This window comes from Terrapene carolina, unplaced genomic scaffold, assembly GCF_002925995.2.
Source record: "Terrapene carolina triunguis isolate 2854851 unplaced genomic scaffold, T_m_triunguis-2.0 Scaffold141, whole genome shotgun sequence".
Lineage (NCBI taxonomy): Eukaryota > Metazoa > Chordata > Testudines > Emydidae > Terrapene > Terrapene triunguis.
In genome coordinates this window covers 1822240-1836249 of record NW_020664492.1, presented here as the reverse complement: position 1 = coordinate 1836249, position 14010 = coordinate 1822240, and the positions used below count along the sequence as shown (strand labels likewise).

Here is a 14010-nt window from a genome sequence, read left to right as displayed (position 1 = left end):
GCACTGTGGGAGATGGGGGAAGGGAGGGTCCCAGTAGGAGGTGGGGTCCTGGGACAGTGAAAGATTTGTGTATGTCCAGGTATCATATGCAACCTTGTCCTTTGGAGTACAGTGCAGCAGGTACTGTACTTCATCAGGGCTAAACTGCAGAGGGATGGGTGTTGAGTGCAGTGGGTACTGGGAGTCCGCAGGGCTAGACTGTGACGGACAGATGGGGAACAGAATGAAGCTAGGAGGTTGATAAGAGTGTGTTGGTGGTGTCTGGAGGGCACATGGGAAAGAGTTTAGCGACAGCAACTGCAGGGGAGCGTGGGCGTGGAGCTGCTTGGTTTGCAGTGTTAGTAGCACTTGGCGCTCCATAACATTGAAGAGCCACTCCACGGCTTCATTCTGGCGCACTGCATTCTCCTTTCGGTCCCTCTTCTCGCTGTCCCACCACTCCTTCAATTCTTGGTTTTCGGCCGCGGAGTGCATCATGACATCACGTAGAAAGTCCTCTTTAGTTCTTCGTGGCTGCTTTCTAATTCTGCGCAGCTGTTCATCCAGCAATGATAAAGGAGGAGGCTGGGGTTCCAAGGTCGTAACTGTGAAGCCAAAATGCAACATTTTACAGAAGCAGTATTGTTTGCAACACACAGACCACTCATTCAGTGATTTAAAACACAGGCACTATTCACATACCTGTCACTAACTGGCTGACCCCAGGCAAGCACACATGAGCAACATGAGCAACAAGACCCTCAAAATGATGAGTAACTGCAGGGGCAATCAGTGTTCCCGGACCGTACTGTATGCATGGCTCTTCAGGAGAGCCCACACTGTAGGTGGGGGGGCCTTATAATCATTACTGTACCCACATTTTCCACAGGCTGTGTTAATTATAGAAGATATCTCATTGCTGGGGGTGAGCAAGGAATCAGGGAAGGGTCTTCTCCAAGACTGTGGCTTCCGCCCTGGCCCTTATGCAGCTCTCCTTTGTGCAGCAATGGTTCCCCCCCGAGTGATGGCACAGTGGCGTGGGAAAGTTACCCTTAATGGGGTAAGAAACAAAGCAGCTTGGTCAAAGAACCTGCGGCAGCGGATAGCCCAGTATCTCCATGAGAGTTTTGTGGAGATCTCTGAGGCAGATTCCTATGAAGTGAGGGAGTCAATCAACACCCTGTTCCATCACTCCGACTAGGTATGTGGTGGTACGCGCATCATACAGACACAAGCCTGCTTTCTGCAACCCTCCTGCCCACAACAGCTTGATTCAGCAATTCCCAAAATCAAAGCCACTTACCAGGGGCCTCCTCTCCTTTTTGCTCTTCGCCAAGCTCCAACAGCTGTGACTGGCTAGCCTCCTCTGGGGTAGAAAAGAGCTCCTGGCTACATGCATCTCTGACCTCTGAATTATCCTCTGCCTCTAGGTCCCCCTCCCCCTCCTCATCCAAGATTTCCTCTTCTTGGCTCGGTCCACTCTCGACTGGCATGTGAGCCACCGAAGTGTCCACAGTGGCTTTCGCAGTGGAGGTGGGGTTGCCACCGAGTATCGAATCCAGCTCTTTGTAGAACCGGCAGCTCATGGGCGCAGCTCTGGAGCGGCTGTTTGCCTCCTTGTGGTGGGCGTTCTGCAGTTCCTTCAATTTGACCCTGCACTGCAGTGTGTCCCGGTCATGATCCCTTTCTGTCATGCGTCATGAAATCTGTCCGTAGGTATCATAATTCCTATGACTGGAGCGCAGCTGGGACTGGACAGCCTCCTCTCCCAAATGCTGATGATATCCAGCAGCTCAGCATTGCTCCAAGCGGGGGATCATCTGGTGCGTGCAGCAGGCATGATTACCTGGAAAGATGCGCTGAGAACAGTGCACACGTCACCAAGCAAACAGGAAGGGGACTGTCAAAATTCCCTAGGAATTTAAGGAGTGGGGCTTACGGTTGGTCATCTGAGGACAGGGTAGTAGAGTTCAAACTGATGACCAGAGAGGCAAGAACAGGTATTGCGGGACACCTCCGGGAGGCCAATTGCAGCGCTGTAATCGACCAGGGTGTCTACACTGGCACCGCGGCGCTGTAGCCCCAGCGCAGAAAGCTGTACGCCTCTCATCGGGGTGGTTTTTCTACAGTGCTGCAACTGCGCAGTTTCTGCGCACTAGTGGCTTGGCAGTGTGTACATCTCGGGAGTTACATAGCAGAAAGCTGCTTTACTGCGCAGGAACTTGCTAGTGTAAACAAAGCCTAACTTGTCTAAGTAATTCTTAACTTATAGTGAACATCAATGTAAACAGGGTAGAATGTTAGTTGTAAGATCACTGCTAACCTTTTTGGTGAAAACTAAAACAAAAGAGGCATTTGGCACAGGCCACTGCTGCATTTTCTGTTGCTGTCTTCCCATCCTCATTGATTAATGGGCCTACTCTATTCTTTGTCTACCTCTTGCTTCTAATGTATTTGTATAATATAGTTACAATTACATGTATTGATGAAGCTTACTGATACAGTTAGTGAATGGTTAATGTCATAATGCATATGTACAAACAGACAGTTACAGTAACTTGTTCATCACTAAACTAATTGCCTCTCTTGAGCATTTGGAACTACTTGAAAGAATATATAACAAAACCATATAGGTTGATCTATTTACTGTCATAAGCCAGGGCCATCCTATTTTTGTTTATAGTTTTCTTTGTTAAACCTAAATTAGATTGTACACTCATTACAGCAGGAATTTGTCTTTTTTATTTGCCTTTTAAGCGGCAAGCACACCTATTGCACTATATAAAATAGAGTAGTAATGGTCACATTAATAATGAATTTGTTTTAAAAATGTATTAATATAATGTATAAAGTGTCAGATTTGTGCATAGCTCTGTAAAAAATCACAGATGACATAACATGCTGCAAAGAGATCATAATCTGAGACCAATCCTGCAAACATTTTCTCACACAAAGTTCTATTCAAGTCAACTACTTCAATAAGACTACTCACATGAGTAAGGATTTGCAAGACCATGCACTAAAGCACACTGCCTCATGTGCTATATACACACACACACACACAGGGGAATTCTTATTACAGTTGCTAGAACAGAGCTGAAAGAGGCTCCACATGGCCCCTGCTCCAAGATAAATCCTGGGAGATGGGGAATGCTGGCTAATCAGCACCCCTCCCCCGAGCTCGCCAATTGATGCCAGAGACTCCCGGGGAAGGTGGGGGAGGAGCTGCATGATGTCCCTCAGCGAGTCTCTCCCTCCCTCACTGCTGGGACTGTTCTCTTTCACCACTGGCCCCATCAAGTTCCTCCACCCCTTGAGGCAGGTGGCTGGATATTGCAGCTGAATGCACTGGAAAATAGAAGCATTGAGGCAGCACTGCTGGAGGAACTGAGGCAGCACTGCTGGGGGAACTCAAAGCATAGTGATACTGTGACTCAGGGACTGTGCAGGTCTCATGGATAGTGCTCTAAATCAATAAGTCAATTGCAAATTAAGATCCAGATACACCAGTACGCACTACTTGCTTTGTGTTATCATGAAAAGCAGCTATAAATATCGTTTACCCAGCTAGTGGAACCTGGCTGCTTTATGTTGTTTTCATGTACTGGTGAATTCACCCTTAAAAGTTAAATTTTTAAAACATGCTTTAAGATTTGTAATATATATCATATCTTCAAATCCATTGAAAATATCACACGGTAGCATTCTCTTTAAACAAGAAACCCAGTGTTTGTATTCAATTTTTAAAAAATAAGGAAATTCCCAGAGAAAAAGGATGTTAAAAATGGAGTTAGGTTGATAGTATTTATCAGTAATTTACAAGTAAAAAAATATTAGAGAGATATTGTAACTATCCCACAATCAAGCATTATAAACTCAGGAAACCCAGACACCAGGTTACACTTGAAAAAAATCCAAATGTGTTGAGATAAGAAATGCACAGGTAAGCAGGGCTTTGGAGCTGTGCTCCGGCTCCACTCCAGCTCCAGGCAAAAACCTGCAGCTCCACTGCTCCGGAGCTGCTCCGCGCTCCAGCTCCGGGCTCCGCTCCAAAGCCCTGCAGGTAAGGCACCCAAACACTCTTATGCTGTAGTGCTATGAGGGAGAAAAAAATTCTAATGTCTTTAAAAATCAGTTTAGTGTTTATGGTTCCTGATTAAATTGCCTTAATCATCGCTGTTTGGGTACTGCATGGCATCACTATTTTCTGAACCATATAGGCTTGGGTTACGTATAGGAACTAAAAGTTACATACTTTTAAAAAAGGATACATGTGGACAACAAGCTGAACCCATAAAAGTTCTTTCATGCATAAACTGATATTGATTATTTTAACCATACATGTAAACATATTTGTGGGGGGAAAAAAATCAAGAAAGGGTCACATGACAATATATCCCATACATACCTTTGACAGCTCCATTCCAGGTCCACACTGTTTGCAGAGGATACAGTTTCCAGCATGGTCCCTGAACTCTTGCTCTCTACAATCCCCCGTCTCACAAATTACTTTACTCAACTTCAAAAAAATACAAATAGTTAAAAGAAATTAGCAATAATGCTTTACAGTTAATCTGGACATTTACATTTAGGCCAAATAATTGATTTTAAACACTATACAATCTTATAAAATTAATTAAAATAGAATGTATAATTATATCTATTTTAACCCAACACAAATCTTATTACTTAATACTACTTACAAATGATATTAAAATAATAATTTATTATTTTAAATTCACTTTGAGAAAAGGTCTTTTCTGTAAACAAGATGGTTCAGTTAATGTCATCTCCCTGGAAATATCTTTCTAGAATATGGCCAAAATTTTCAAATATGGGTGTGTAACGTTGGGCTCCTAAATTCATATTGCCTAAATAATATGCCTAAATAAGTGGCCTGATTTTCAAAAGTGCTCAACACCCAGCAGCTCCCACTGACTTGAGTAGGACTTGTGGGTGACTGGTACTTTTGAGAAAAAAAAAAAAAAAAAAAGTCAGGCAACTTATTTAGGTGTTTAAATATGGTTTTAGATCCTAACTTCAGGCACCCATTTTTGAAAATGTTGGCCTATATTTTTATACCTCTAATTTGTTCTAAATTGCAAGAGTGGGCTTCAGTTATTTAAACCATCTGTATATCTGGGTTTTGTAATCTGGGAAAAAGAATAGAATCTGTATATTTAAGTATACATTTTTAAAGAGATTATCAATGGCACCCAGAGTTTAGGATGAACACTTCAAAAGGTTTTTTTTTTAAATTTGCACCAATAGTTACACAATTATTTTCTTGCTTAATACATTAAATACACATAGAGATGCAATTTCTACCTTCCATGCTTTCTGAGTACAGCTTCTGACCAAGCTAGAAACTACGGCTTTGATGCTGCAATCTGCACCACAAGCAGAAACACCAATACAGAGTCTCAGTAAAATCAGTGGAACCCTGCAGAGATGCAAGGGTCCCCATGAGCAAATCCTACTGCAGCATCAAACTCAGTACATTTACCATTCTGTCTCAAGTGCACACACTTTTTTGATTAAATGACTAAGGCCCAGTTAATCACTTATCAAAAGCACATTCTGGAAGATGATTTTGGTAGTCAGTCTAGTTCCAAGTAGAAGGGCATCCACATCACATCACAGCTGCCACTAAGTTATCACCCTGTTTGGTAGTTTCAGTAGTAAGGTCAAAGCATGAATCTGCTATGGATACTGAACTACCTTCATTCCTACAGATTGTCTCTCTGGGTCAGAGTTCAGGCACACTGATATGGCAGTGGAAGCTTGCATTGTTGCCAATTGTGCTGTTGCTGTTTTCTGCATAAATAGAGTACTTGACTCCTATGCCTTAAATCTGGCACCTTGCACTGAGAGATGATCAATGATGTACTCACGCGTAACCCTGGGGATCTTGCTCCAACTTCAGAAGTCAATAGACTGACATGTTGCACAAGCACTAAATTCATATATGTTTTATTCTGCCCAATCAAACCATCCTTCATGTGGGCATATTCAGAGAGAGGTGGATTTTTGAGGGGCAGAAGAGTGGGATGGAAAGATGTGTCACATGCAATTTGAATAGAGTAATTTTTAAACTGGAAGAATGTATAACTAATTGTCATTGACTTAAACTGATATTCTCAAAATACTGCATTCTATATATTAATAGTTGTATTAAATATATATAAAATTACTCCACCTCACTAGTTTATGCAATTATTTTCCAACATTCATGATGAAGAAAAGGAAGTTCTCATTATTTACTTACCAAATACACTAATAATAGTATAAGCATCTTCACTATTTTATCTTGTCTTTGTAATCCTTCACTGCCCATATCTTAGAGTTAAACCTCTCTCCCTTATGAAGAACTAAATCAAAAGAAAAAAGGAAAGTATTTAAAATCCCCAAGTTGGACAACGAGTTTACTTTGAATGTACTATTTATGTAAAATTCAGCATTATATTATACTTTGGTGTTCTGAAATAGATATTTGTCAACATTGCTCAAATGTTTCAGATAAATAATTCCTAAAACTCAAAATAATGACTACCTAATTTACAAATTGTGGTTTGTTTGTTCGTTTGTTTTTAAAACGAGTGGATATATAGACAAAAGGCAATATATCATTTCAATTTCTATGCAAATTTTTCCATTCACTTCAATAAATACTCAGAACATGCACAGAAAAATACGATCTTGCTGATCAACTGCGACTGGAGAACATCAAGACTCATTGACAGAACTGTTTTCCAATCCATGAAGTTGACTTGAAGTCTGCTACATACCTGGAAGGTACCAAGTAAATATAGGAAAATAGACATATAAACCAGTCTATTGATTCGGGGGCCTGTTCCAAAATCTATTGAAGTCAATGGAATTCGTTCAGTGGACTGCATCACATTCTAAGCAAATATTCTATGAAATTCAGAATAAATGATCAATTTGGTCACATCAGATACATTTCAGTACACCACCATCTCAGAAAATGGATTTAAAAAAAGGAACAAGGAAATAAAAGTATTAAAAGCCTTGCTGAATACGTTTTTGGGAGGAGTAGAAAGCTGGGAGAGAGGGGAGAAGTAGGAAAGGGGCACAGCTGGTTCTAGGGTTTGGATTTAAGCTTTCTAGAAGCTGAGAAGAAAACAGGTTCATGATTTGCACATCCACAAACACAAAAGTTTTTAGTGAAAAGACAACCTGGAACTAATTTTTCATTTCTGAATTTGGTAGCGAAATAGAAATATAACCTGAGTTTGCTGTGCAAAAATCTATATTGCCGCACACAAAAATGCAGAGTATAAGCCCATTGTATATAATTTGTTATTCTGTAAATACAAATGAGCAAGAATTCAATACTAATTTGCCTTTCTTACTCTAGCACACTGTAACATTATTCCTTTTCACTTATCTGAAATGGAAATTAATAGAAAGCTTTAAAAAAAAAATCAAAGTTAAACTAAATTATGTTTAAAAAGCAAAATTAATGTGATTCAGTGAGGTTTTGCATTTAGGAGTAGAAATGACTGACAAATGAGAGGAGGGAGGACAAAATACAGATGAAGGGGTTCTGAAAATCAGGAATAGTTGCAAAGTATGTGTTACAATACTAAACTGTCAATTAAAACAACTTTTGTTTTTGGGGAAACAGTTTAATCACACAAGTGTAATAAAGCATCTGAAAAAAAATATGTATGTACATTAAAAGTTATTTGTATACCAATGTTAGGAGTCTGGGTAACAAGAATTGGAAATTCTCATGGAAGAGAAGAAATATGATATATTTGGTATTACTGCAACCTTGCAGGATGATTTGCATGATTGGAATATTAAAAATCACTACGTATAACCTGTTCAGGAAGGATATAGTGGGTAAAAGAGGTGTATGTGAGGGGGGACTTTACTTTAAAGACACCATTACCTGTTTTAGAGTTATTGATAACTCAGAATCACAAGATCTTGAATACATGTGTATCAATGTGCTAACTAACAAAGCCCAAGAGGGAGTACTGGTGGGGGTCTGTTATAGACTACTACATTAAACCAGAAAATAGGATGAGATACTCCTTAAGCACCTGTCTGTAATATGTGGAAACTAATACTGTGTTATGATGGACTTCAATATGGGAGACAGAAGCTGAACGTCTCATGTAGCCGGTAGTAAAATATCATTCAAGTTTCTGAACATTATAGATTTTAATTTTCTAACACAAGACATATTACACCCAACATGAGGTAACTACTGTGAACCTCATTATGACTGACAAAGATGAATTAATCACTGAACTAGAAGTTGGTGGTTGCCTAGGGATCAAGTATCATTCTCTGATTACACTCAATACAGGCAAACAGAGGACTGGCCCAGTATAAATACCTGGTGCTTCAAAAGGGCTAATTTTCCCAAACCAATGAAAATTATGAGCAAAATTCATTGGAAGGAAAAATGTACATAGAAAAAAAATGAATGAAAATTGGAAGTTTTTAAAGAAGAAGTTTATTAAATGGCCAAAAAGCCATGATTCCGCAATCAAGACAATATTGGCTAAAAGTCTAACCTGGTTCCAAAGTAAAGTGAAAGCTGTGTAGGGTTGCCAACCCTCCAGGATTGTTCTGGAGTCTCCAGGAATTAAAGATTAATGTTTCATTAAAGATTATGTTGCATATGAAACCTCCAGGAAAACATCCAAGCAAAACTGGCCACCCTAGATGTGACATATATGGCAATTTCCTCCAATATCCTTGAAAAACTTTATTGAATTAAGTTTAAGTAACTTTGGAGTCCATTGCATTAAATGCAAAAGTTATGTATTATTGTGGGCTGTGATTGTATGCAACCTCATTAGGTGGGCAGATGTGATGATGTGAGCCCTGAGAAGTGTTATGAACTTCAAAGGATTACACTGAATAATGTACCAGACGAGAATTGACTTTTGGGATCGTGTCAAGTGGTTTGCCTGGAGAATCTCTAAGGGCAGGTGAAAGCAAATTCCCCACCTTCAGTTATACACAGTCTTTTGAAGCTATGTTCTGAGGAGAGGACCATTATCTGCTGATTACTTGTTTCTGGAGTCTCAAGATCAAAGGCCCAAGCTTTATAAAGGAAAGAGTAACCTATTCATGGGTGTGCTATTTCTGAGCTAAAGCTGTTATCAACTGGTAACCACAGGAAAACCCATTGGTGGGGTTTGAAGGACTGACTCCTACAAGAGCCCTTGTTGAAGTTGGCAGGAAATCTCTAGTAAGCTTATTAGCATGCCTGTAGGTTCTTTGATTAAAAGCATTACAGAGAAAACATTAAAAACAGCTTAGGAATAAGTGTGCTTGCTTATAAAGAGCTGTGTGGTAACTTGTTAGTGCAATTACAGCTGTGCATACCCTTTAGAGAGAATGCAAAACACAGATGCTGGCCTGTTTACGTAGTCTGGTTTGCCGGGAATATTACAGTACAAGCAAGGAACTGTGCAGCCTGAAAACACTCCATCAGGAGAGAGAGTGACATGGGTTTCCTCCCAAGACAGGTGACAGCTGAGGAGCCCCGAGCCAAGAGTAGGTGCCCTCAAGGGAGTAGGGAGGGGAAATAAAGGTGCACTTGCCCTGAACTGTAACAAAGGTATCAATTAGAAGAGTAATGTGTAACAAATGCAAAAAGGGGGTGTCATAACTATAAAGGGAAGGGTAACAGCCCTCCTGTGTACCATAATATAATCCCTCGTGGCCAGAGACACCAAAATCCTTTTACCTGTAAAGGGTTAAGAAGCTCAGGTAACCTGGCTGACACCTGACCCAAAGGACCAATAAGGGGACAAGATACTTTCAAATCTTGGTGGGGGGAAGGCTTTTGTTTGTGCTCTTTGGTTTTGGTGGTTGTTCGCTCTTGGGACTGAGACGGACCAGACCTCAATCCATGCTCTCCAAATCTTTCTGAACAAGTTTCTCATATTTCAAACTTGTAAGTAAACAGCCAGGCAAGGCGTGTTAGTTTTATCTTTGTTTTCTCAACTTGTAAATGTACCTTTTACTAGGGTGTTTACCTCTGTTTGCTGTAACTTTGAACCTAAGGCTAGAGGGGGTTCCTCTGGGCTCTTTAAGTTTGATTACCCTGTAAAGTTATTTTCCATCCTGATTTTACAGAGATGATTTTTACCTTTTTCTTTAATTAAAAGCCTTCTTTTTAAGAACCTGATTGATTTTCCCTGTTTTTTAGATCCAAGGGGGTTGGATCTTGATCCACCAGGAGTTGGTGGGAGAAAGGAGGGGGGATGGTTAATTTCTCCTTGTTTTAAGATCCAAGGGGTTTGGATCTGTATTCACCAGGGAATTGGTGAAGAGTCTATCAAGACTACCCAGGGAAGGGAATTAGCACATTGGGAGTGGTGGCAGCGGACCAGATCTAAGCTGGTAGTTAAGCTTAGAAGTTTTCATGCAGGCCCCCACATCTGTACCCTAAAGTTCAGAGTGGGGAAGGAGCCTTGACAGGGGGAAATAGATGGCAATCAATATAAATTAGAAATTATGAAGTGTCGAAAATTGATATGGGAAGCTAAAGCCATCAGGGAAAAAACATGGCTGGTAGGACTAAGGACAATAAGGAGTTTTCTTTAAGTATAATAGGAACAAAAGAAATCTTAACAATGATATAGGACAATTACTAGTCAGAGATGGTAAAACTGTCAATAGTGATGCAGAAATAGCAAAAGTGTTCAATAAATATTTCGGTTCCATATTTGGAAAGAAGCAGAATGATATAAGGACACCATATTAGGATGACAAAAGATATGAGGATTACAGTTCATTAGTAACTGAGGAGGATGTTTACATCTATGAGGGATAAACATTTTTAAATCAGCAGGTTTGGATAACTTGAACCCAAGAGTTCTAAAAGAGTTGGCTGAAGAAATCTCTAGCTGACAATGTTATTTTTTAATAAAGCTTGAAATACCAGGGAAATTCCAGAAGACTGGAAGAGTGCTAATTTTGTGCCAATATTCAAAATGTGTAAGGGATACGACCCAAATAACTGAAGGCTGGTTATCCTGATGTCAATTCCAGGCAAAAAAATTGAAAAGCTGATACAAGAATCAATTTATAAAGCATTAAAAGAGAGGAATATAATTAATGCCAGTCAACTTGGTATTATGGAAAATAGGACTTGTCAAACAAACCTTTTTAAATCTTTGATGAGATCACAGGTATGGTTGATAAACTAACTGCAAGAAATATACTTAGATATTTAACTTAGTACCACACATTTTGATTTAAAAAAACCCAGGAATTTATAATAAGAATAGAGCAGAGTACATAAAAAAAATCAGATTTTTTATTTTATTCAAATTATCTTAAGTTTTCCTTTTTTAAAGTAAACTGGCTTAAAATGAAATCTGAATGTAATACAAAATATGTTAAGGCCTAAACTTGTTATAATCTCTTAAAACATTTTAATAACAAATAAATACGCTGAATCCATGAGTCTCTATCAAAAACTTTGAGTTAAATGCTGCTTTTCTATATAAAGAAAGAATCAGGTGAAAAACATCTAACTTTTGAGGTCAAGTTTTAGAAATATGGCACATTAGGTCATGTATTGTGTTAAGGACTTGTTTGGTTTAATAAAAATACATTTTATATGCTGTTGTGTGTGTTTAAATTCCAGTTACCATCCTAATAGAGCTTGACATAAATCATGAGCAAAAAGTTAATTATCTAGGATATAACCAATATATAGTTCACCATTTTCTAACATAGTAAGATGTCCAATTAATAAGAATCTGAAAATATTAAGCTATATAATTGCTTAAATAAATGTATATAGTTATAGTGTACCCTCCTAGGTAACAAAATAAAGGCAGTACAAATGAGAAAGTTTATTTAAATTGAGGCTTTCCACTTGCTGATTTAAATCTCCTTGATTTAAATCAATCCACCCTGGAATAGAGCACATGTTAAATCGTTAAGAACTGGCTAACAGATCTCAGAAAGTAGTTGTCAATAGGGAATCATTATTGAATGGTGGCGTTTCTAGTGAGATGCCTCAAGAATCAGTACTAAGCCAAACCCTATTAAACATTTTCATCAATGATCAGGAAGTAAATATAAAATTACTATTTATAAAATTTGCAGATGACACAAAGATTGGGATAGTGGTAAATAATGATAACAGGGCAGTTACATGGCGTGATCTCGATCATTTGGTAACCTGGGCCAATTCAAACAAAATTCATTTTAATACAGCCAAATGCAAAGTTACACAATTAGGAACAAGCAATGCAGGCCATATCTACAGAATGGGGGATTGTAGCCAGGAAATCAACAACTCTGAAAAGGATTTAGAGGTCACAACAGATAAGTAACTCAACATGAGCTCCCAGTGGAATGCTGTGGCAAAAAGGACAAATGTGATCCTTGGATGTATAACCAGAGAAGTAACAAGTAGGAGTAAAGGAGGTAATTTTACCTCTGTATACGACACTGGTGAGATCGATACTGGAAATCTGCATACAGTTTGAGTGTCCACATTTTAAAAAGGATATTGAAAAATTGGAATGAGTATAGAAAAGAGCCACAACATGCCTTACAGTGAGAGACTTAGAGTGTTAAATCTGTTTCGTTCAAAAAAAAGATGATTGAGAGGTGACTTGGGTACACCGTACAAGTACCTTCACAGGGGGAAAATACCTGAATACTAAAGGGCTCTTTAATCTATAGGAGACATAGGAAGAATCAATGGCTGGCATGTGAAGTCAGACAAATTCAAATTAGACACATATTTGTAAGTTTCAAATCAAGACTGGATGCCTTTTTGGAAGATATGCTTTAGCCAAATATGTTATATGGCTCAATATAAGGATAACCGGGTAAAATTTAAGTGACCTGTGATACATAGGTCAGACTAGATCAGTGGTCTCCAAACTTTTTTGATCGTGCACCCCATCAGTAAAAAATTTTTGAGCACGCACCAAGCAAAAAACAAAGCAAAACTCAGACTCCTACCCGAACTGCCGAAGTAAAAAAAAAAAAAGCGCTCCTTCTGCCGCGTACCCCCAAGGATCCTCTTGTGCACCTCCTGGGGTGCGTGCACCCCACTTTGGAGACCACTGGACTAGATGATCTAATGGTCCCTTCTGGCTTTAAACGCCATGAATATGGATTTTTTATTATATAGGTAATTTTAAAAAAATTAAGGAAACAATAGTATATGAACTTTAAGATGTCTATTGTACTCTTTGAAATAAACAACATGGATGAAATCCTGGCCCCACTGAAGTCAATGGCAAAATTCTTATTGGCTTCAATATAGGCAGAATTTAACTCCACTCCATTTTCCGGTATCAAAAATTCATATTCTCACAGAAGAAAATAAAATAAATTATTCATTTTCTTTAATGCTATAAAGGCAGGAAAGCATTAAGTCAGGCAATTAAGAATAATTTGAAGTAAACATAAAACTGAAAATTGATAGCTTTTAAATTGCTTTGATTTGACTGTTCAGTTACTATTTGATTGGTAAATTATGTGCACTTATACCATTTAGTCTATTCCAGAGTAATACATTTTATTTGACAAGGGGTAAACAAAACATAATATGAATATAATTAGGAATCTATAACACACTAAATAGTGATCTCCATAATCACAACACTATCACAAAGTTCAAATATGGGATTTTTCATTTACATTTAAAAAAACATTAAAAACAGCAATTCTGTTTTGAGAAAATGCGTACTTTTGTCTGTTTTCTTTCATTGTGAAAATAGATCTGTGAAATGTCAAAACAGAAGTTTAAGAATGTAAAATTGTTGTTTTGATAACTATTTTCACACTTCTATATAAAATGACTTATATAAATGATCTTGCTAAAGTGTACTAAAAATTACCCAAAATATGAAGCTGTGGCATAATCTAAACAGTCTGGATAGTTTTTCAGAGCAAGTCACTTAAATTCTTCTTTATTTTTCCATAACTTAAGAACAGCTTGATTTATTAGCTACCAGATGTAGCACTTGCTATAGGTAATAGTTTTATTGCAATAAAACT

General features: G+C 38.5%; 1 protein-coding gene across 3 annotated transcripts in view; it reads right to left on the bottom strand.

Annotated features, from left to right (window-relative positions):
* Positions 1 to 14010, bottom strand: part of LOC113406842 (tumor necrosis factor receptor superfamily member 19-like) — a 108265-nt gene that overhangs the window by 76354 nt on the left and 17901 nt on the right. For all 3 annotated transcript variants that reach the window (XM_029911994.1, XM_029911996.1, XM_029911995.1), the window contains 2 exons: positions 6248 to 6350; positions 4388 to 4498 (listed from right to left, as the gene is read on the bottom strand). In XM_029911994.1, coding sequence (XP_029767854.1) covers positions 4388 to 4498; positions 6248 to 6316 — 180 coding nt within the window. In that variant the 5' untranslated portion in view covers positions 6317 to 6350. The remainder of the gene's footprint in view (positions 1 to 4387; positions 4499 to 6247; positions 6351 to 14010) is intronic.